This window comes from Mesoplodon mirus (genome assembly GCF_964341445.2).
Source record: "Mesoplodon mirus genome assembly, chromosome: 11".
NCBI classification, from domain to species: Eukaryota; Metazoa; Chordata; class Mammalia; order Artiodactyla; family Ziphiidae; genus Mesoplodon; species Mesoplodon mirus.
Window position 1 is genome coordinate 68,085,665 of NC_138987.1, and position 24,912 is coordinate 68,110,576.

Genomic DNA, 24,912 nt, shown 5'->3' on the forward strand with positions numbered 1-24,912 from the left:
AATTTTTAAAACTAAGACTATAATAGCCAGGTCTTTCTAAAACAAAACAAAACAAAAAAACCCTTATGCTACAGTAACTCTTCTAGTTTTTTGTAAAAGAAGAGGAAATTTTCTTTTTCAGTTTTCATTTTAAGAATTTAGACTGATTTGTAAGGAAGAAAAATTTTTTTCTTGTACAATAAGCTGCAGCTTTTAAAATTGGGGTTTAACCTACTGTATCTAGGAATTGAAGTGACCTTTTACCAGTTCTCTGATACGATTTTAGCACCACCAATGAATATTTATCGTTTTGTTTTTTTATACTTTTCCTCCCCTACCATTTTATTATGAAACATTTCAAACAGAAAATTTAAAGAATTGTGCTGTGAACACTCATACCCACACCTAGTCTACTGTTTACACACTTTCTATATTCACTTTATTATATATCTTTTTTTTTTTTTTTTTTTTTTTTTTTTCTTTTTGCGGTATGCGGGCCTCTCACTGTTGTGGCCTCTCCCGTTGCGGAGCACAGGCTCCGGATGCGCAGGCCCAGCGGCCATGGCTCACGGGCCCAGCCGCTCCGCGGCATATGGGATCCTCCCAGACCGGGGCACGAACCCGTATCCCCTGCATCGGCAGGCGGACTCTCAACCACTGCGCCACCAGGGAGGCCCTATTATATATCTTATTCATCACTCCATCCACCATTCTGTTCTTTTAAAAAATATATTTGAGTAAATTGAAGATATTAGGATATTCCACCCTTACATACTTTGTGTATATTATTAACTAGAGTGAGGTGTTTTTTTCTTTTTAGGTAAGATTTGCATATAGTCAAATGCACAAATCTTTAATGTACCATCAGATGATTTTGACAAACTCTTCCAGCTGTGTAACTTAAATCCCTACAGATATAGAACATTAACCGTCACCTCTGTAAGTTTCCTTCTACCCAGTCAATACTCCATCACTGTTTTGATTTTTTGACCATAGATTTGCTTTGCCCGTTTTAAGACTTCATATAAATGGATTCATAGAATACTCTTTTGTGAGGCTTTTTTCTCTCAGCATGATATTTTTGAGATATATTAATGTTGCATTTTCTAGTACATTCCATTTTGTTACTCTTGGTTTATTTTTAAGGCTCAGACCTATTTTACACAGAAATTATTTATCCCCTTCTGAATTCTTAAAGCACTCTATTCTAAACTCTAAGGTATTGATTATATTATAGCTATTTTTATTATATATATTATAGCCATGTATATATAGCTGTTATATCATAGATACTCATTTATCTCCACTACTCCATATGCAGCATGTTCTCAGAACATGGTGTATAGAATATGCTCCATTAATACTTGTTGAACAGTCTATGGTTAGAAGTCTTTCTTATAGCTTTTGTTACAGAGATCCCAAACTTGGGGTACAATTATAACGTGAAATTAGTGCTTGAATGAAGATTAAATAAAAATTTAATAACAATTTCAATTGCAGTCTGTTATCAGTTTTTTCCAAGGAAGTCTTCATTTTTATGGTGAGCAAATGTGAGACTTTCAAATGACGACAAGGTTGCAAGAGATCATAATATTCCTTATCATATAGGGATGAAGAATAAGAACCAATCAAATAGGGCTTCCCTGGTGGCGCAGTGGTTGAGAATCTGCCTGCTAATGCAGGGGACACGGGTTCGAGCCCTGGTCTGGGAAGATCCCACATGTCGCGGAGCAACTAGGCCCGTGAGCCACACCTACTGAGCCTGCGTGTCTGGAGCCTGTACTCCACAACAAGAGAGGCCACGATAGTGAGAGGCCCACGCACTGCAATGAAGAGTGGCCCCCACTTGCCACAACTGGAGAAAGCCCTCGCACAGAAACGAAGAACCAACACAGCAAAAATAAATAAACTAATTAATTAAAAAAAAAAGCAAACATTAAAAAAAAGAAGAAGAACCAATCAAATAATAAGGCTATTGCCAATTTAATTATGAGTTTTGACCTTTTATTTCCTTGGATACATTATTTCAGTTTTCACTATATTCTTAGTACTTTGATAACCACATTTAAAACCCTTTTTATTTTTATTTTATAAAATCACTCTGTTTATTCTGTTATTCTTTAAGAGAACTTATTTGGAAGCAACACAGGATTGTTGCCTCTCAAAATAGCGCCAGTGAAAAGTCGAGAGTCCTATAGGATGTGAGAAGTAAAGAAGTATTTGCGTTGTTGCCCTCCTCCCCTTCTCTTTCACTGATTATCCCCATCTAGGTCTGTACCTCTGTAAATCCAGATAGATAAGTGTGGTAAACATGGAAAGGTTATTTATGAGTAGAACAAGGTGGTATAAAAGTTTACCTTAGGCAAGTTTTATAGTAGACAGTTCTTGTCCATATAATTTTGTCTATTTTGATTGCTGATTTAATCTCAATATGCACAGTAGTTTACTAATAAGTAAACTTCAAGTGAACTGTTCCTGTGCTTTAGAATGACCACATATTTGGCAGACCATGAAACAGTAGGTGAACTTTCAGAGAACAAACGGGCAGCGTGCTGTGTTGCAAAAGAATGTACTGCCTTGTTCACCCTGTCCATATTTAGATCAGTCTGGCTGGCAGTGAAATGCAGAAGTGTTGGCCATACAGGTGCAGTGTTCTGCAGCTGTTGGAAACATTTGCCCTCCCCCCCCACTTCTTCACATATAATTATGCTCTGTTTAAACCATTAATGCTAGAAGATGGGATTTGAGAATTTGAATGTCGTTTTACAAAAAGGTACAACTCAGAGAGATAATTGGTCATTTAGGCAGCTGAATTTAATTGCCTAGATGACTTGAAGTTTCCAAAGACTAAAACCTAGCCTTAAGTTTCCAAAGACTAAAACCTAAAAGTCATAGACTTTTAGAATTATAAGAGACTGCCTTTGAAAGAACATGTCTGCAGAGTTACTGCCCTCCAGACTGAACCTCTTGAGTTCAGGGCTTACATATTTTCATTTTTTAATATCCTGCAACCAGCATAACGCCTGACACCTAGTAGGCAACTTGATATATGTTTGTATCTTAGGTTAACAGATGAAGCCAAAATATTGTTTAGATGTGGTATGGTACTAAATTAGAAAATTATGGTTTTTTCTTTAAGCCGATGCCTTGTGGTAAGTTTTTTAGCAGTCTTAAAAACAAAGTGCCCTGGCAGCAGAGAGAAGGGCAGTGATGAATGCTGCCCGTGGTGGTCATCAGACACTTTATGTTTTGACAGGTCATGGAAAATCTTTTCTAGACTACAATTAGAGAACTTGGTTTTGAAGAGTTTTCCTCATCTAAGAGACATCAGTGTATTTTCCCCAAAGCAGTGTCTTTTCCTCCTTATCCCGATTTTGGGCATTTTTCATGCATTACATCATAAAGAGATTAAAGTTTAATGATTCCAAATCTGAAAGTTTTAGAGAAGAATGTTTTCCTTAAACCAAATAGAATAAATATTTTCTTTTCTGTAGTTTTTTCTATAATGAAAAGAATGTTGGCTTTGGAGGCAGACATAGGTTTGAATCCCAGCTCTTTAAACTGCATTTACCTGAAGGATCATTCATCAGTTTCTCTGTCCATAAAAATAGGGGTAATACCTGCTGTAAAATAGTGGTGTAAGGATGAAATGAGCTACCTCCTAAAAGCGTGGCATCAGTATTCCTGGAACATATCAAGAGCTCAAGAAATATTATTTCCTTTTTATTCAAAGGAGAATCTTGTAGAGTAAGCAGGATTATAGTACCCCTCTGGTATTGGTGAAGCTGTTATTCTAGGAGACTGCACTGTGCCTTCAAGCTTCTATTCTTTCGGCATATATTTAGCACCCAGTATCTGCAAAGCAGGTAGAGATTTTGCAGTCTTGTTGGTGGAGAAAACAGCAACAAATAGTTAAGGTAGTGGGATACTGAGAGTAAATACATGGAGGTTCTGAGAAGAGGAAGGTCCTGATAAGCTGCAGTGGTTAGGCATCCTTCATGACTGCAGGAGAGCTGCAAACTGGACCTTAAAGACAGAATGAAGGAGAAGGAAAAACATTCAGGCTTGAAGAAGATCAGAAAGATCAAAAGCTCAGAGCCTTTCTGGCAGAAATTTTTTTCCAGCTTTATTGAGATATAATTGACATATAACATTGTGTAAGTTTAAGGTGTACAGCATGTTGATTTGGTAAATTTATATGCTGCAAAATGATTACCACCATAGCATTAGCTACCACCTCCATCCTGTCACATAATTATCATTTCTTTTTTGTGGTGAGAACATCTAAGAAATTCTCTTTAAGCAACTTGGAAGTTTATAATACAGTATTATTAGCTATAATCACCATGCTGTACATTAAATCCCCAGAATTTGTTAATCTTACAACTGGAAGTTTGTACCCTTTGACCAGTATTTCCCCATTACCTCCACTGCCCAGCCCCTGGTAACCACCACTCTACTCTCTGTTTCTCTGAGTTTGGTTTTTTAGATTCCACATGTAAGTGATATCATACCGTATTTGTCTTTCTCTGTCTGAATTATTTCACTTAGCACAATGCCCTTAAGGTCCATCCATGTTATTGGCAATGGCAGGATTTCCGACTGTCTCGTGGCTGAATTGTATATACGTACTGCATCATCTTTATCCATTCACCCATCGACAGTTAGGTTGTTCCCATATCTTGGCTGTTGTAAATCACACTGCCATGAATATGGGGATGCAGATCTCTCTTTGAGATCCTGTTTTCATTTCCTTTTGATGTGTACCCAGAAGTGGGATCTTACTGGATCATATGGTAGTTCTATTTTTAATATTTTGAGGAACTTTTATACTGTTTTCCGTAGTGACTGTACCAATTTACATTCCCACCAACAGTGTACAAGTGTTCCCTTTTCTCCCCACCCTCACCAAACTTGTTATCTTGTCTTTTAGAGGATAGCCATTTTAACAAGTATGAGGTGATAATTCACTGTGGTTTTGATTTCCAATTCCCTAATGATTAGTGATGTTGAGCACCTTTTCATGTACCTCTTGGCCAGGTATGTCTTCTTTAGAAAAATGTCTATTCAGTTCTTTCTGACAGAATATCTTTATATGACTGGTAATAGTTTCAAGTATTCAGAACAGAAAAATGTTGAGGCTGTCTGCAGTTGGCTGTGCTGATGTAGAGAAAGCAGGACGAAAGTACCCTGAATGTACTATTTCCTCAGTTTTCCTGGATGTACTGTTTCCTCAGTTTTCATGAATAGCAGATCATTCTTATCTAAATGTTTAGGACTCTTAAACTTAATCCAGAGAGTGGCCTGTCACTTATTAAATGTGTCTTTCTTTTAAAGCGTAAGCTGGATAACACGTTTCCAATTCTCTGAGGTTTCTCGCTCAGAGTAATATATAAAAAGTCTTCAAGGTTCTACATTATCTTACCTACCAACTCCCTTAAATAATTTTACCAGTTTGACTTCATTTCTTGCTACTTGCCCTCTCATCCACACTGCTTTATTTCCAGGAGTAGTATGGCAGGCATGCTGCCACTTCACAGCCCATACACTTCCTGTTCTTTCTGTCTATAAATCTCTTCCTTCACAGTCCATGGCTTGTTCCCTCAGCTCTCTCAGGTTTCTATTCAAATGCAATCTGAGAAAAGGGGAGAAAAGGGAACCCTTGTACACTGTTGGTGGGAATGTAAATTGGTACAGTCACTATGGAAAACAGTATAGAAGTTCCCTCACATGTCAAGCACCATTCCTGCTGTTTTATTTCCAAAGCACTTAGAACCATTTGACATACTATATATTTTAAAAGTGTATTTGCTCATTGTCTCTTCTAACCCCTCTAAAATATAAGCTCCTTGAGGGCAGAGATATTATTTATTTTATTCACAGCCACATTTCCAGTGCCTAGCACAAACTATTCAATAAATACTTATTAAATGAATAAACTTTATCTTTCTTTTGAGTTGTAAAAGAACTTTGGTCTCCACAGACTTTTATTCCCTTTATTGCCACTGAGTGACCAAAATGGGGCCTTCCTGAGGAGGACATCAGTTCATTTGGTCAACATTAAACATATACTTTGCGAATACAGGCATACCTCGGAGATATTACAGGTTTGGTTCCTGACACTGTAATAAAGTGAATATTGCAATAAAGGGAGTCACAAGAGTTTTATGGTTTCCCAGTGCCTGTAAAAGTTATGCTTACATTATACTGTCCATTAAGCGTGCAATAGCATTATGTCTAAAAAAACAATGTACGTACATTTATAATATACTTCATTTTTTTCCTTTTTATCTGCGAATTCATAATGGTTGACAGTTTGATCTCAGCCTAAGAGAATGGAAAAAAGTTTACACTTGATAGAAAGGATCAGTAAAACTAGTAACATTTTTTTTTTTTTTGCAATTTATGTGAGAGAAAGAGGCTTAGAGAAGGAGAGGAAACAATGTGTCTTGAAAGTAAGTAGGAAAGTATCACAAGATTAGAATTAGTTCCTTGAAGCAAAATGTGATGAGAAATCATTGGACGATTTTGAGGGGTCTAGTAGTATAATTAAAGAAATATTTTTAGGACTTTGATTTTTACAATTATTAGGATAGTCCGAAGAAGAGAAGTCAAAATTTAAGGACATTTATTTTAAAAAGTTTGGTATATTTGAGGTCTGAAATAATCTGAACAAGAAAAATGAAGGAGAAATGGCCACACCAGGAGAATTTGAGAAAAAGCAGTAATGAGAAGCTGTTCGGGGTGTAGGGGATATAGGAGGACAATAAGTTTGAAATACTAACTTGGCATTATCATTGCTTTAGGATAAGAGATAAGAACTATAGTTTACTCTCAGTTTCCATCCCTAGAAAAGAGGCTAAAAAATGAGGTGGCATTTTGCTGTAGATTGCATTTGGAATATGGTTTCTTCTCTACAGTTGCCTAGTTAGCAGGGGGAGGGAGGAATGTTTTCACTAGGGGTAACAATATTTGTTGTATCCATTAGAAATTGTAGGTAATGTGGATGAGATAAAAAGTACTGATGTAGTTTTAGAAATACTGAAATGATTTAGGGGAATAAAAGTTAGATGCATAAGAATGCATTTGGTTTGCTAAAATTGCTGTTTTTAGATGGAGTTTCCTTTTTAAACTTAACCTCAAGACTACATTTACTTTTGTTAATTTAATAGGTCCATCTGTTAATTTAATAGGTGACAGTTGTCACAGGAAGTTGGGGAACATTTTTTTTATCAGTAGGTATGTATATTGTTGGCTTTCAGATATGTTATACTCTCGGGTATCTAAACCTATTAGACAAGAGGCAGAAATTTAGAAAGATAAAAATGGCAGAGCAATGTTTTTCAACAGAATTACTGTTCTGCTCTTTGGCTTTCCCTTTGTTATCCTATTCCTCTCCCTTCCCAGTTGCTCAGAGCGTACCCTTCTCCAGCTTCCTGCAGAGTTTAACACTTTTGCTTCAGTGTTAACACATAGAGTAGAATAAAGAAGGGCAGGTTTAGCCTAGACAGCTCAAATAGTACTTTTCAAACACTGACTGTATGTTCAGTACTGTGCTTGGCTCCAAGCATATGAACGTGAATATATGTGATCCCTTGTCATGAGAAACTCATAGTAGAGCAGTCTAGTGGCAGAGCATCCACAATCTACAGTAATACTTTCATAGAGATACTTGAAGAGCTAGTTTTCCATTTAATAATTTTGACAGAAACAAATTTGTAAGCAGTCAAAAATGGTCCTCTCATGGCCTTTCTTCATAGATATTAAAACCTGTTTTTAGAATTGCATGTTTTAATATTTTTTAGAATTACTCTTATAGAGGGCAAATAAAATACTCATTGTTTAGTATTGTTTGACCAATTTATTTTAAGTAGATTGACAAAAGCATTTTTGGTAGTATATTGAACTAAATATGGCTTTATTTTAAATTGTTCAAATTTTACAGTAATTAAAATTAGTGTTATTAAAAAGTATCTTTTTAGTCTAAGCATGTTCTGATTCTTAACATTTTATTTAATCTTTAAGCTATATTCCTCTTCCTAGTCCCTTACTGAGTACTTTTGATCTTCTGTTTTTCAAAATTTTTTCTTTCTCAGCATGAAAACCCTATTGCTTTATAGAAAAATGATGTCTGAAAATTCATTACCAAATCCCTTTAGATGATAGCAGAATACATTTTTGCCTTGTTTTTTTTTATTGTACCTTTTAACTTAAACTGGTCCCACACATGAACTTTCTTAGAATCAGGCAGTTCCTGGTTCCTATGGGACTTCCTGTTTTCTCAAATAAAAATAGAAAAGCACCTCAGAAAGGAAACCTGGTCAGTGTGAACTACTTTGTAGGCTCAGTTAGTCTTAGTTGTGACCTGGCCTATAGAGATCCAGGTATCTGAAAGCTTTGAATATTTTTGCATGCAATTTTAAAATAGAGGAAAAGGAGGAGATTCTAAATAATAACCAGAGAGATGCTACATAATCAGCCATGAACTTGTTTGTATCTTTTGGGGGAGGGTGGGTGTATGGAGGTTGGATAGAAAGTGGTAAATCCTTTCTTTATAATATTTATTAGAAGTAAGAAGTTGTTTAATACTGAGACTTTATTCTTAGCCACTTTGATGTGTATATTTGTTTCATGCCACTTTTCCAGATGTTAGCAAGGACTAGGAAGTTTTGTTTTTTAATCATTGGAAGTAAGAATTCTAAATGAATTATTCAGTTTTAAAGCATCTTGTAGATTTCCTCAAGTAGTAACTGCCTTTAGTCTATATTTTGAAGAGAAACCAAGTTCAGGTGAAGAAATGATAGTCATTAATAGTAACGATAATAGGTAACATATATTAAGTGTTTGACACTATGCCAAGCATTTTGTATGGTTTATCTCATTTAATCCTCACAACTGTATAAGGTAGGTATCATCATTACATCCTTCCATTACAGAAGAGGAAACTACATCTTAGAGTGGCTAAATAGATGGTAGTTCAAGGCCACGTTGCTAGTAAGTAGTGGAGCTAGGACTTGAACCAAGTCACTCTAAGTATTATAGAGCAAACCACAAAATCATAGTGAGAATGGTAAATATAATAAGTCTGAAAAATTAGTTCCCCAACCTTTATTATCATCAGTTTGTTTATATATTGTTTGCATGTTTACATTCAGTTTTAGCATAGTACATGTTGGCATTTCCGAGGACTTGTTTAGGGAGATTCTAATTCTCATTCTTAAATGATGCTAATAGTTCTCTCTTTTTCTTTCCTTGATAGTAAAAAACCCCTTTGATGAAACATTTGGAAAAATGAAAGTAAGTAAAAAATCTTAATACTGATACTTTGTCTTATGTTTTATATGATAAAGGTAGTAGGATGACTATCACCTAAAAAGTAGTAATTTTAAAGGCAATAAATTTTCTTATTTTTGAGTATTCCTTGACCACAGTATAATTAAATCTGACACCAATTTCCACCTAAGAGCTGACCTGTTTATCACTTTGAGGTAAAAGCCACTGCCAAGTAAAATGGCAGTGGCATGTCATCTGGGGATCTGGTCTTACCCTTAAAAGTATGCCTGTTTTCTTAATTGTTGGGTACCCTAGCAGTTTTTGTCTTTTTTGCCCTCCTTTTGTTCTCTTTCGATTTTTTGCTCATTGGCATGCCTTTTCAACTGTCAGGAAGGCAAAGGATTTAGAGTCTTATGCAACTTATTTATGATTCCTTGTATTTTTAAAGGATTTATAATATTAATTTTAACCTAAGTTTTACTCACATGAAAATATTTTTCACTTATCATTCATCATTATAGGCACTCCAAAGGTTATGATATTTGAGTTTATATTATAATACACAATTAGTTGTTAATTTTTTTTTATTATAGGAACTGACAGTAATACAGACCTGTATGGAAAACATTATTTGTTGTACTAAAGGATATGTAATAATTTATAATCAGATCCATAGAATGTTACTTTAGATTGTTAGTAATGATTATTTTCTGTAGTATTCTATTGTGGTGATATTGTTTTTTTTAAAAAGTTGACTTTATCATATTAAGTATAACATTGCTGCTGGCATCATAATTTAAATTTGCACGATATACTCACTGAACATTGAAAAGACGAGACTTTATTTTCTTCTGTATAATTTTCCCCTTGAGGGAACCTGAGGTTCCTAATCTCTAAATAATAATAATAACTGTAATGAAGATAATGGCAATTAACTATGTTAAGTGTTTATTCTGTGCCAGGCACTATGCTAAGTGTTTAAAATCCATTAATATCATTTAATCGGACTTGATACAAAAATTGAAAATATCCTTGAGGAGAAAATTGGCTGAGATACAAGAGGGAAATATTTAAAGGTGATAATATGTGAGAAAATTTGGTAGAGTCACCCTACAGTTTGGTTTTTCCCCCAAGAATGAGAACTTTGCTTCAGAGAATGATTTGTGTTAGTAAAAGAAAATCTGGAGCTTACCAAAACACACAATTAGAAGGTAGCTATTTCAAATTAAAAAATTATTTTTTTTAATGGAAGGTTACTTGAAAGCTTACTTTAAATATGGATTTATTTGTAGATCTTTAACTTGTTTTCAGGGTGATCAGTAGACACATTTCAAGCTGAATATTAGGAGGCAATCTGAAAAGGAGACAGAATGGAAGAAGTTTGTAATGAAACTATAAGCCAATATAAGTTTCTGTAAGAAAGTAACTTTAACATTTGATGTACACCCTTTTCGGATTTAGTTCTAATTTAGCATATTGGTGCTAAAGATTATTGAACCTTTCTATTTCTCAAAATTGATTTGTTCCCATTAATAAAACGTTCCATAAAAACTACTTAGATCGTAAGTTAGTTGATCATTTGGATGGCACTTGACACCCTTGTAATATATAGATGGTCATTTTGAATGAGTTGCTGTTGGAAAAATAATTCTTGAAAAAATTATAGCTGAGCTTTTTGGGCGTTTAAATGCATTGTATGCGAATGGAATAGCATGTATGTTATCCAGTATGAGATCCAGTTACATATGATTAGGTTTTGTTATTTCTTCTACTTGTCTAGTCCAGTGTTTTTTGTTGTTGTTTTTAATGTATTTATTTATTATTTATTTTGGGGCTGCATTGGGTTTTCGTTGCTGCACAGAGGCTTTCTCTAGTTGTGGTGAGCAGGGGCTACTCTTCATTGCGGTGCGGTGGCTACTCTTCGTTGCGGTGTGGTGGCTTCTCTTGTTGTGGAGATGGGTTCTAGTTGCACAGGCTTCAGTAGTTGCAGCATGTGGGCTCAGTAGCAGCACGCAAGCTCTAGAGCATGTGGGCTCAGTAGTTGTGGTGCGCAGGCTCTAGGGTGCACGGGCTTCAGTAGTTGTGGTGTGTGGGCCCAGTAGTTGTGGCTCATGGGCTCTAGAGTGTAGGCTCAGTAGTTGTGGTGCACAGGCTTAGTTGCTCCATGGCATGTCAGATCTTCCCGGACCAGGGATCAAACACATGTCCCCTGCATTGACAGGGAGATTCTTAACCACTGCACCACCAGGGAAGTCCTAGTCCAGGGTTAATATATGTGAATCAAAAGATGAAGTTTAGGGCTTCCCTGGTGGCGCAGTGGTTGAGAGTCCGCCTGCCGATGCAGGGGACGCGGGTTCGTGTCCTGGTCCGGGAGGATCCCACATGCCGTGGAGCGGCTGGGCCCGTGAGCCATGGCCGCTGAGCCTGCATGTCCAGAGCCTGTGCTCTGCAGCGGGAGAGGCCACAGCAGTGAGAGGCCCGCGTACCGCAAAAAAAAAAAAAAAAGATGAAGTTTATTCCCAGGCCTCTGATGTTCATTAAAGATGTAATCACAGAGGACAGTGTCAAATTTTTGGATTTATTGGTTTTGAAAGGGGTGTGGGGATAGGCGTGATCAGGACATGCAAAACGAAAAGGGAATCAGTCCCTTTTCCAGTTAAGGAAGGAAACAAACTTCAAAACTGTCAACCACTTTAGTCCTGAAGCTTAATCAGATTTACCTTGGTTTTATATGTCAAGTCCACAACCTACACTATCATTGGAACTCCTCATCTTGTTATATTGAACATATTTATTATTTTGTGGTTTAATCTATCACAGATGCGTAGCTTTCAGAATCTTGAATTTCAGCCCCTGCCATTACTTTTTTTTTTTTTTTTTTTTTTTTTTTTTTCCGTACGCGGGCCTCTCACTGTTGTGGCCTCTCCCGTTGTGGAGCACAGGCTCCGGATGCGCAGGCTCAGTGGCCATGGCTCACGGGCCCAGCCGCTCCGCGGCATATGGGATCCTCCCAGACCGGGGCACGAACCCGTATCCCCTGCATCGGCAGGCGGACTCTCAACCACTGCGCCACCAGGGAGGCCCTGCCATTACTTTTTGATGTCTAATTTTTGCAGTTTGGATTTTTAAGCTTATGTGATAAGGACTGGCTTGATTCTGAATCAGGTTGAGATAGAGTTGAGGGGGTAAAAAGCAAATGGGTTGTTAGGCAAATAGTCAGCTGAAGGAATGTCACTTATCTTTATCAACCATCTTACCTAAAGCCAGGGACCCTCGTGGTAGGATTGTGGAGCGTTTGATGAGTTTTTCTCTTCCTAGTACCACTCATTAAAGCTGCATTGATAAAAGCATGCTATCCATAGTGTGCAGACTTGTCTCTTCTGTCCTTGAACATATAGCGTGAAAACAAATGGATGAGATTACATGTCACTGGGCATGTGAATTTTACTTTCCCAGCTTTTTTACTATCCTGTCTGAATTTGTTCCTGGTCATATTCATACAGTAATCCTATTTTGTTAGAAACTTAAGGAGAAAGGAAATAATAAAGACATAGCCCCCTCATAAATCATGAGTTTATTTCAAATAGTGTGATAAGCTATTCTTACCCCCTCTCCTAACCTACCCTCCCCCGTTGCTTGTATCAGTTTCTCTTAATTGTGATTGCTCTTAAATTGAGGTCTCATTGGTTTAGACTACTTGTCAGGGTGCTTAGACATTGCAGTAGTCTCCACTCTGGTTTCCTTTCATATGGTCAGAATAATATTCCTGATGCACAGTTCTGTTTTACTTTTCTTGTCCTAAATGTTCAGAATGAAGTCAAACTCTTTGTCTTGGTATCTAGAGCTCTCTAGCCATTGACTCCAAACTGCTTTTCTAGCAGTTTGCTGAGTCAAAGTAGGCTCTGGTTATGTAAGAAATATAACCAAAGGTTTTATTCCTTCAGGCCCATGCTGTTCCTTCTGCCTGGAATGCTGGTCAATTCTGTTCTTTCTGTGAAGCCCGATTCAGATATTCCCGCTTCCATAAATGGATCTTCCTTCCCCTCCACCTTCTGTATTTACATTGTACCTTGTTTGCAACTATAATATAACGTTTAGTATGTATTTTGCCCTTGAGAACAGGAACCATCTTGTTCCCTGGGTTTCTCGCTTTGCTGAGAACAGTTCTTAACTCGTAGATGCTCATTAAATGTTTGTTTCACTTTAATGGTTCATAAATTTATACAGGGCCACTTTGGGACCTAGGAGGGGTTGAGGGTTAATTTAATTGAAGTGTCATTACTCATTTCCTTATTATGTGGTTGAGGCAGTTTAAAACAAAACATGAAGAAAACAGTCTCATAAAAATACACATGGGCGTGCATTGTATAGAGGGGATTGGGAGCATTGTTTTGGTGGCTGGGGGAGTTTGTTGTATATGAGACCTTTTCTAGCACTAACCTTAGTGCCGGTTTCCCAATCATCCTCAAGAAGCTAAAATATTTAGAGTGATAGTTTAGATTCTTAGATTAAGGTTTCTTTAAGATATGGTAGCCATTGGTTAAATATGAATTTGTCTTTCAGATTATGTAGCTTCTATGGTTTTTAAATTCATTCACTGTTTTTCTTTTTTAATAAAAATTATTAATTGGTGCATTTTCCCCCCCAGAATTGGATATTTTATAATAATTTCTTTTAAATTTAGGAAAGTAAGAAAAATCTTATGATGAACACTTTATACAAGCTTCATGATCGATTGGCACAGCTTGCAGGTAATTGTTTTAACATTCATAGTCTCTAAAAGTGTTTTAAAAATTAATTTGCATATATAGCATGCAGTATCAGTAGAAATGGTTTTTCCCAAGTTCAGTGTTGTTATGTTACATTGTGGGGTGTTTTCTCTTTAGAAGTTTTTAGTCCTTATATGGAGTGGGTTTTTATCTGTATAGATACGTTTAATGAAGGCCTTTTTCCTGCCTGCCATATGTATACAATGAAATATAGATATATACTCTATGGTAAAAGTCATCACATTTTTTTATTGCATTGATAATAACAAAATTCTGAAATCTTACATATCAGTTAAATTGGGTAAGCAGAGGATTAACTAAAATCCTCGATTAAATATAAAAGTGCGGATTTTCCTTTGGTGATTGTATAGGTGTCATTTCCTTGGATAAAGTAAATATATTACAGAATTTTTTTCTCCTGAAACATCGCATTTTCCTCATATTCTGGTCTTAGTAAGACTTTGAGAGTTCTCAGATATGCAACATATCTGCAATTAGAATAATATAGGTGAATTGGCATGAAGTTTAGCATTTATAAAAGCTGTAGTAGCACCTTATCTATTACCTTTTAACTTTTTTCAGTTATTTCACATATAATCTGAAAGAAGAGACTTTGGATTCTCTTCATATAAACAGTTACAAGAAAAGAAAAATGTAGTGTTCCAAACTTTTGTTTGTAGCAGATCCTTTTGTAGAAACTAGATCATTGGTAGAAACCTCGTAGGTGAATGTGGAACTTCTCTGGTCGAATGGAAGCATTGAGAATCCTGACAGTTCCCCATCCTCTCACCAATTTTTGTGTTTTTTTTGGGGGGGGTCCTTAATTCTGGTCAGATTTTTTTGGCTAATAATTGTGTGCATATCACTAAAAGTCTTCTTTGCATTGACTGGAAGACTGTTATATACATATGCTGCAAACTGATGACATTTATTTGGTATGCTGTAGCACCCAGAAATGAAGTATATAATCTACATGGAATTCCTCATGTTGCTGCTACAAGCTTCTAGAGCTGTCTCTACAGCAGTGTTTTATGAAGTGTGTTAGATCGGCATAGTCTGGGGTGCTTTTAAAGATATAGATTCCTTCTTCTACAGCAGGGGTCTGCAAACTTTCTTCTGTGAAGGAGCCAGATAGTAGATTTTTTAGGCTTTGCGGGCTAGACTGTCTCTGTCACAACTACTCATTTCTGCTGTTAGAGCCTGAAAGCAGCCATAGATAATACATGAATGAGCGTGGCTGTGTTGCAATAAAAATTCATTTATAAAAACCGGTGGTAGGCCAGATTTGGTCTGTGGGTTTGCCAGCCTCTGCTGTAGATCTGTGGAATCGGAATCTCTGAGGATGGATTATAAAATTTGAAGACTTACACGTTCATCTAATAGGTATTTCTACCTGTTTTACAACCATGACCATTAAAATCTGGCTACTTGAACAAAACGATAAATAGGAACGTGGTTGCTTTTATAATAGAAAAATTTGCCAAGGATTTTACTTTAATTATTGTACTTTTATGTTAAATTTTTTTTTAAAAAGTACTTGAAAGAAACAAGTAGGAGAAACTTAAAATTGAAGTTCATTGTAAGGATAATTGATCTCTAATAACCACAGATAGCCTGAAAAAGAAAAAAAGGCTTTGGATTCTTTTATAAATAGTTACAAGAAAAGGAAAATGTAGTTTTCCAAACTTTTGTATGTAGTACACGTATTTGTAGAAACCAGATTATAGGTAGAAGCTTCTAATTTCCCTATTGATTTGTGTTATAATAATTTAAGTTATGCATACTCCTTGCTAAAGATAGGCTTAGTAATACTCCGAAAATGTACATTTTAATTCAAACTTACTTGAACTCTTGAATTATTAGCTTTAGTTAATAGATGTATGAGTTAGCACAATGAATTTTCCCCCTTGAAAAATAATACATCTGTAGAGGGCTTTCTTTGTGCCAAGGTCAATGGATAGGCATCAGCATGACATGATTCCTACCCCTGGCTAACAATTTCATTGGGAATGTAAGAGGAATGTATGTTTCTATCTAGACTGAAATACATTTAAAGGTTGCGATTGATATAAAAATATTTGTTTATATTGCCTATTGGAATTTATTTCTAGAAAATATAAATGAGTGTTTATCTTCTTTCTTTACTGATTATAATAATATAATCTATAATTATGTAATTTGTAAAACTAGTTTGATTAATCATATTTGTTTTCTTCTGTTGAACATAGTACTGATTCAAAATTAATAATATGCTAATCTTTCCAGGAGATCATGAATGTGGCAGTTCTAGTCAGAGAACACTTTCTGTCCAAGAGGCAGCTGCATATTTGAAAGTAAGCAGTGAAATTAGAATTTTAATAGCTCTATTCTTAAAATTTATGTAAATCATCACAACTTATATCTACAGTACCATGCATTTGATTACTTTAATTGTACTGTTACAAGCTTGGGCCTGCTGTTTGGTGTAATGTGAGCAGATAGAGAAAGCAAAATTACTCAACATTTTTTGTTTTAGTTTGTTTTAGAACATTCTCTGTGAGAGAATGCACATTAGTTTGGAAAGGGTGCAAACACCATTGGTGAGAGAGAAATTGAGATAAGTAAGTAGCATATAAGAAAGCAAGTAAGCGTCTAACTATTGTCATTTATTTCAATTCTGCCCCGGGATAATTTTATTTCAGGGTTCTAAGAGAATTTGCAGATGTATTTTCTGTACCACTGTAAGTAATCTAGGAAATCTTAGATAAAAGGAAAGGTACTAGAAGGTTAAGATGGACAGGTGTCACTCTGATTTCCAAAAAGGGGATAGTGGATTTTGAAAACCATATTGGGGAGCTTGATGTTAACCCAGTTCCATAAAGATAATTCCATAAAGATGTGAGTACTTGCAGATGGAAATGCTGATCCCTAGAAGTTGGCATCCATTCATTGTGAACAAGTCATGTCATACAAACTTCATTTCCCCCCTTTTTGTGGTAAAAAAACATGTAACATGAGATCTACCCTAAAGTGTACAGTATTATTAACTATATATGCATCATTGTGCAGCAGATCTCTCAAACTTTTTCATCTTGCATTACTGGATCTCTGTACCCATTGCACAGCAACTCCCCCTTTCCTCCTCCTCCCAGCCCCTGACCACCACCATGCCACTTTCTGCTTCTGTGAGTTTGACTACAGTAGATACCTCATAAAAATGGAATCATGCAGTATTTGTCCTTCTGTGACTGGTTAATATCTCTTAGCACAGTGCCCTCAAGTTTCATCCATGTTGTACTATATAACAGGATTTCCCTTTTTAAGGCCGAATAATATTCCACTGTATATACCCCACATTTTATTTATCCATTGATATGCTGGTGAATATTTAGGTGTTTCCACTTCTTGGCTATTGTGAATAATACTGCAGTGAACATAGGAGTGCAAACATCTCTTAGATCCTGTTTTCAATTCTTTTGATAGATACCCAGAAGTGAGATTGCTGGAACATATAATAGTTCTATTTTTAGTAATTTGATGAACTTCCATACTGGTCTCCATAATGGCTGCACCATTTTACATTCCCACCAACGTTTACAAGGGTTCCCTTTTCTCCATATGCTTGAAAACTCTTATTTTGTTTTCTTTTGGTTCTGGTTTGTATTTTAATAATGACCATGCTAACAGGTGTAAGGTGATATCTCACAGTGGTTTTGATTTGCATTTCTCTGATGATTAGTGATGTCAAGCATCTTTTCATATACTTATTGGACACTTGTATGTTTTCTTTGAAGAAATGTTTATTCAGGTCCCTTACCCATTTTTAAAATCAGGTTATCTGATTTTTTTTGTTATTGACTTGTAAGAGTTCCTTATTTACTTTTGGATGTTAACCCTTATTAGATATTTGGTTTGCAAATATTTTCTCCTATTCCACAGATGCCGTTTTTACTCTGTTGATTGTTTCCTTTGCTATGCAGAAGCTTTTTAGTTTGATGTAGTCTCACTTGTCTCTTTTTGCTTATGTTGCCTGTGCTTTTGGTGTCATATCCAGAAAATCATTGCCAGGTCATATTTAAAAAATCATTGCTAAGGGCTTCCCTGGTGGCGCAGTGGTTGAGAGTCCGCCTGCCGATGCAGGGGACACGGGTTTGTGCCCCGGTCCGGGAAGATCCCACATGCCGCGGAGCGGCTGGGCCCATGAGCGATGGCCGCTGAGCCTGTGCATCCGGAGCCTGTGCTCTGCAATGGGAGAGGCCAAACAGAGAGAGGCCCGCGTACTGCAAAAAAAAAAAAAAAAAAATCATTGCTAAGACCAATATCATGAAGCTTTTCCCCTGTATTTTCTTCTAAGAGTTTTGTAGTTTCATGTCCTGTTTAAGTCTTCAATCCATTTGGAGTTGATTTTTGTGTAGTGTAAGATAAGGCTTCAGTTTCATTCATTTGCATGTGGAAATCCAGTTTTCTCAACACCATTTGTTGAAGAAACTATCCTTTTCCCATTGTGTGTTCTTAGCACACTTGTTGAAGATCAGTTGACCATATATGTGAGACTTTCTCTGTTTTCTTACATTGTTCTATGTGTCTCTCTTTACATCAGTACCGTACTGTTTTGATTACTGTAGTTTTGTGATATGTTTTGAAGTCAGGAAGTATGGGGCCTATAGCTTTGTTCTTCTTGCTTAAAATTGTTTTGGCTATTCAGGATCCTTTGTGGTTCCATATGAATTTTAGAATTGATCTTTCTGTTTCTCAAAAAAGTGCTACTGAGATTTTGATGGGAATTGCATTGAATCTGTAGATTGCTTTGGGTAGTATGGACATTTTAACAATATTAAGTCTTCCAATCATGAACACAGGATGTCTTTTCATTTATTTGTGTCTTGAATTTCTTTAAGCAGTGCTTTGTAGTTTTCAGTGTATACGTCTATCACATTCTTGGTAATGTTTATTCCTAAGTATTTTATTGTTTTTGATGCTATTGTAAATGACATTTTCTTAATTTTCTTTTCTGATTTTTAATTTTTGTGTATAGAAATGCAACCTCTTTTTTTATACCAATTATTTTATCCTGCAGCTTTGCTGAATTGCTTAAATTGTAATGGTTTTTTTTGTGGAGTCTGTAGAATCTTCTATGTATAAGATCATGTTTCTGCAAACAGATAATTTTACTTCCTCCTTTCCAATTTGTATGCGTTTTCTTTTCTCACCTAATTGCTCTAGCTAGGATTTCTAGTACTATATTGAATAGAAATGGTAACAATGGACATCTTTGCCTTATTCCTAGTCTCCAAGGAAAAACTTGCAGTTTTTCACAGTTAAGTATATACTAGACATTGGCTTTTCATATGTGGCCTTTATTATTTTGAGGTAATTTGCTTCTGTTCCTGATCTGTCAAGTGTTTTTAATAATTTAAGGTGTTGAATTTTGTCAAATGCTTTTCCTGTATTTATTGAAATGATCATGTGATTTTTAATTTTTTTTTTTTTTGCGGTACGCGGGCCTCTTACTGTTGTGGCCTCTCCTGTTGTGGAGCACAGGCTCCAGACGTGCAGGCTCAGCGGCCATGGCTCAAGGGCCCAGCCGCTCCATGGCATGTGGGATCCTCCCGGACCCGGGCACGAACCCGTGTCCCCTGAATCGGCAGGCGGACTCTCAACCACTGCGCCACCAGGGAAGCCCAATTTTTTGTTCTTTTAATGTGGTGTATCACATTGATTGGCTTTTGTATGTTGGACCATCCTTGCATTCTTGGAATAAATCCCACTTGGTCATGGTGTCTGATCCTTTTAATGTGTTGTTAAAACTGTTGAACTCAGTTTGCTAATATTTTGTTGAGGATTTGCATCTGTATTCATCAGGGATATTGGTCTGTATTTCCTTTCTTGTAGTGTCTTCGTTCAGCTTTGGTGTCAGAGTAATGCTGGCCTCATAAAATGAGTGTGGAAGTGTTCCCTCCCCTTAAAATTTTTTGGAAGAATTTGAGAAGCATAAGTGTTAATTCTTTTTTAAATGTTTAGTAGCATCCTCCAGTGAAACCACTGAATCCTAGACTTTTCTTTGTTGGGAGGTTTTTGATTACTGATTCAGTTTCTGTATTAGTTATAGGTCTGTTCAAATTTTCTCTGTTTCTTCATTATTTAGTCTTGATAGGTTATATGTTTCTAGGAATTTATCCACTTTTTTTCTAGGTTATCCAGTTTGTTGTTGAGTAATTGTCCGTGGTAGTCTATTATGATCCTTTGTATTTCTCTGACATCAATTTTAATACCTCCTCTTTCATTTCTGATTATGTTTGAGGCTTCTCTCTCTTTTTATTAACTAAGGGTTTGTCAATTTTGCTGATCTTTTCTAAAAACCACCTCTTTGTTTTGTTGATTTTTTAAAATTTTATTTCTGCTCTAATCCTTATCATTTCCTTCTGTTAACTTTGGGTTTAATTTATTCTTCTTTTTCTAGTTCTTTGAGGTGTAAAGATGGGTGGTTTATTTGAGAGTTTCTTCTTTTTTAATGTAGGCATTTACCACTATGAAATTCCCTGTTAGAACTGCCCTTGCTGTATCCCATAAGAAGCTGTTGGACTTCTTGAACCTGAATGTCCATTTCTTTCCCCAGATTTGGGAGTTTTGGGTCATTATTTCTTCAAATAAGCTTTCTGCTCCTTTCACTCCTCTCCTTCTGGGACTTCCATAATGCATGTAATGATCTAACTGATAATGTCCCCGTAAGTCCCTTAAGCCTTTCTTCATTCTTTTCCATTCTCTTTTCTTTTTGTTCCTCTGGATAATTTCAAACGACTTATCTTTGAGTTCCTTGATTCTTTGTTCTGATTGATTTAAGACTGCTTTTGAACCCATCTTGTGAATTTTTCAATTCAGGTATTGTATTCTTCAGCTTCAGAATTCCTGTTTGGTTCTTTTTAGTGTTTTCTCTTTATTGATATTCTCATTTTATTTATGCATTGTTTTCCTGAGCTTGTTGAACATCTTTATGACAGTTACTTTTAGATTTTTATCAGGTAATTCATATAGCTCAGTTTCTTTAGGGTCAGTTCCTGGAGATTTATTTTGTTCTTTTAGTTGGGCCATGTTTCCTTGTTTCCTTTGTGTGTCTTGTTACTTTGTGTTGGGATCTACCATTTGAAAACACAGCCACATCTGCCAGTCTTTACAGACTGCCTTCATGCAGGGGAAGACCTTTGCCACTGAGCTCAGATAGAGATTCTGGGGTCCCCTCAAACCTTTTTTGTGGATGCATCTTTTCTGGACTTGTGGGTATATATTCCCAGCTAGAGAGATTTTTGCAGGTTTCTTTTTATAGGAGCTTGTAATCTCTTGCTCCCTCTGGTGTCTGTTTGCTATACTGCGGGTTCTCTGGAACAGCAGGAAGCTGTCCAGCTCTTTCTTATTTTCAGCAACCCGCAGGCATCTAGACTATGTCAGATCTCAGTGCTCTGAAACAGGTGATACAGAAACCAGTCCCTTGGGCAGCTCCCTGAGAAACTGTAACATTGGACACATGTTCCAACTCTTTCCCTCCTTGGGGAGAAACCAGGAGTTGGGGGTTTTCTGCCACTTATTCTGCACTGAGCTGCAGGGAGGGGCAGTGGCAAGTGAGTGTGTATTAGTTCATTGCCTTTGTTCTTGGCAGCCCCCAACCTAGTGCCCTTACCTATTAGTGCTAAGATTCAAGCAAGACAGAAGCCAGTCCCTCTGGTGGCCCCTGAAAAGTCTGAACATTGGGCATATGTTCCAGTCTTCTCTTTCCCTCCTCAAGGATAAGCCAGGAGTTGGGAATTTTCTCCAGATCACATTATGGTATGCCAGGGGAAGGGGCTCTGGTGAGTGAGTGTTATGAATTTTCCTACTTTCATGCAGCTAGTTTTGCACATGCTTGGTGTGCAGGAGGCTCTTAACCGGTTTCTAGATTTCTTACAAAGGGAACTGGTCTGCGTATTGTTGGATTTGTGTCTCCATGGGGGAAGGAGGGTCTGGGGCTTCCTATTCTGTCATCTTGCTGACATCACCCCCTCTTTTTTTTTTTTTAAATTTAGAATGTAGTATAGTTAAGGCTTTCAGCGAGGTTTTAGTGACAATTTGCCATGATATGCTCGTCAAAAAAGAGAAATATGGACTCAGTTTTTAACTTAATTCATAACTTATATGTAGATACTTAAAAGATGTTGAGACAGTATAATATGATGGAGATTTGATGTTGATTCCCATTCTAGCACTGGCACATAGAAAATGTGTGTCTTGGTAAAGTCCCTTCACATTTCTGTACCTGTATCTCAGTGTGAAAGTGGGACTGTTCTTATTAATGCCTGTCAGAGTTGTTGGGAGACTTATGAGAATATAAAGTACCTAGGTCAGTGCCTGAAGATTATAATAACTTCAAATAAATTTTACTTCTTTTTTTGTGTGTTTCCTAACCAATTAAACCAGTGTCACTCTGAAGAGAGTTTTCTAATAACATGCTGCAGGATTTGTCTCTCAACCTTGTTCTTTTCTTCATTTTCAGTTTTGACCTAGATGAGAACATTGATGATAGGCAAATTCGTGGATAGCGTAATAGTTAATAGATTGGATACCTAAAGGATTAGGATCCCAAAAGGTCTAAATAAGGAGGGCTTACGATTATGGGACTTTGTCTTAAGGGATGGAAAAATTGCTAGATGGATTATTGGGGTGGGGGCAAAGAAGGGATTGGATTGAGTAGGCTAAAGGGAACATAGAATCAAATATTCCAGGAAAAGGGCATAGCATGTGGGAATCCAAAGGCAGCAAGCCATTCGTTATGATTTGAAAGTGTTTTTACTTTTAGCAGTGGGAAAAACTGATCCCAACCAGTGATTCCCTCCTGCTTTCTCTTCTTTTTTTTCCCAGTTGAATCTCTCAGAGAGGTAATGGCACAGATACCAGATATCTGTTATCATTGGTCATAAATTCCTGGAGCAGGATTAATTTACATTTCAGACAAACCTCAAGACTCTTAAAATCTACTGAATTGTATTTGAAGGAAGGACTAAAGGGTTGGATGGGATAGGGCTTGGGAACAGGATAGGGCTTGATCAGTAGTTAAGCTGGAGCTGAAGAAGAGTCGAGTTGGTGTGGAAGGATGATTAACTGCCTCTCTTTCCTGTCCCCAGCCATTTGATTGGATAAGGTAAAAAGAAGGACACAGAACCAGGGTTGGGACAAGTTGGAGTCTAAGCCAGGCAGCAGTAGGGTACAAGAGATTAGTTCAATTGAAGACTGGCAGCAAAGGAGTTAATGGATACACCCATGCATGAGTTAGTTGGGAACTGCCTGTATTGAATTAAAAAAAAAAAAGAGTGATGTTAAAGAATTCTGGTCTTAAAAGATTTTAATATCTTTTCTCTGGGACTATTTTATGCTTCAGATTGGGTTTTGCCCCCCCCCTTTTTAATTCAGTAGAATTTCTAACGTATATTTTTACAAGAGATTTTGGATTCATTTCTTAATTAGTTAAGTGAAGTTACTTTATGTAGGTAATATCCTTCTTATACATTTAGGGGTGTGTGTGTATGTATGTATGTGTGTGTGTGTGTGTTTGTGTGTTTGTTAGTGTTAACCTTTTCTTTTTGGAGTCCCATTTTTAGCTTTTCAAATGCTGTGAAATCTGGTATGGCTTGTTACCACCAAAGCTGCAGTTTGGACTGCTACTAAAAGGAAAAAAAGCATTAAACAGGGTTTTTTTCCAAAAAAATAAAGTTTTCAGGTTTAGATAAATGCTTTTAGGTGCTGTTTTTAATAATGCTTATTTTTTCAGTATAACATTAACCCATGCTTATGATTTAACTCATACAGAAAATAAAAGGAAAATTGCATTTCAAATTCACCACCTAAGGTTAGCCACTCATTTTGGTCCATGTTTCTCTAGTCTTATATTTTTTCCCCCAAATTAGTATCACTATAAATATTATAAATGCCATATTGTAAATATTTACATATTCTTTCCTTAAAGTTGTTAGTGTTTTCCCATGTCATTGTTCAGGTTTTTAAAAATTATTTCTTTTTTATCACTGGATAATATTTCTTTACATGATTGTATTGTACTGGTTTGTGGTTTTTTTGGTATTATGAAAGCACCTTAATTTTTGCATTATAGTACTTGATTTTGTGATCATTTCCTTAGGAAATAGTCCTGCAAATGAAATTACTTGTTCAAAGAACTTTTGTTAATGCTTTTGATACATGTTGCCAAATTACTTTCTAATTTTTAATGATAATTTTAGCACAATCTATCCAAAATTGATATTTTATTTTACCCAAGTTCTAGAATAAGTATGGAAGAACCCCACTACGAAGCTAGTATCAAATAATGATGACCATATATATATTGTAGGCTTTCTGCTTGTGGAGAGGGATCTATTGTACCTTTTATGTATTTGTACTGTGGTTTCAACTGCAACACAATTAAGTTTTTGCATTCAGGAGTAAATGAGCCAGAGAATATGTAGCACTCCTACAGTATAAGCTATTTTTTTTCCCAACTTCTAGTGCATTTTAAGCACAGTATTACTAAATGTTTGATGGAGTAAAATGAGTGAATAAGCCTCAGTAAAAATGTTTAAAATTTTTCTTCAATTTGATTCTTTACACTCTATTTTTATTTTATTGCTCCCACTTTCTCCTTCAAAGGAAATTTAAATAAATGTGACAATTAATTTAAATAACTTAAACACGTTTTCTTACTTCTCCAGTGTTTTTCTTGAACTTTTTATTCATCATTTTTGAGATTGAAAGCTTGTTTTGATTTGTAAAAAGTTAAGAGGTCCCTCTGGTGGAACATTTAGGAAACACTTGGCACTATATTTTCATGAAAAGACAGATTGCTTTTTAAGTTAGATGGTGGGAGCTTTGTATGATAACAGTAGAATGATGTAAT

General features: G+C 36.2%; 1 protein-coding gene across 1 annotated transcript in view; it reads left to right on the forward strand.

The window, feature by feature from the left end:
• The window catches only part of LEMD3 (LEM domain containing 3), a 67,571-nt gene that overhangs the window by 24,647 nt on the left and 18,012 nt on the right, over nucleotides 1-24,912 (forward strand). Inside the window, exons 2-4 of the mRNA XM_082635912.1 lie at nucleotides 9,239-9,276; nucleotides 13,937-14,003; nucleotides 16,287-16,354. Of these exons, the coding sequence (XP_082492038.1) occupies nucleotides 9,239-9,276; nucleotides 13,937-14,003; nucleotides 16,287-16,354 (173 nt within the window). The remainder of the gene's footprint in view (nucleotides 1-9,238; nucleotides 9,277-13,936; nucleotides 14,004-16,286; nucleotides 16,355-24,912) is intronic.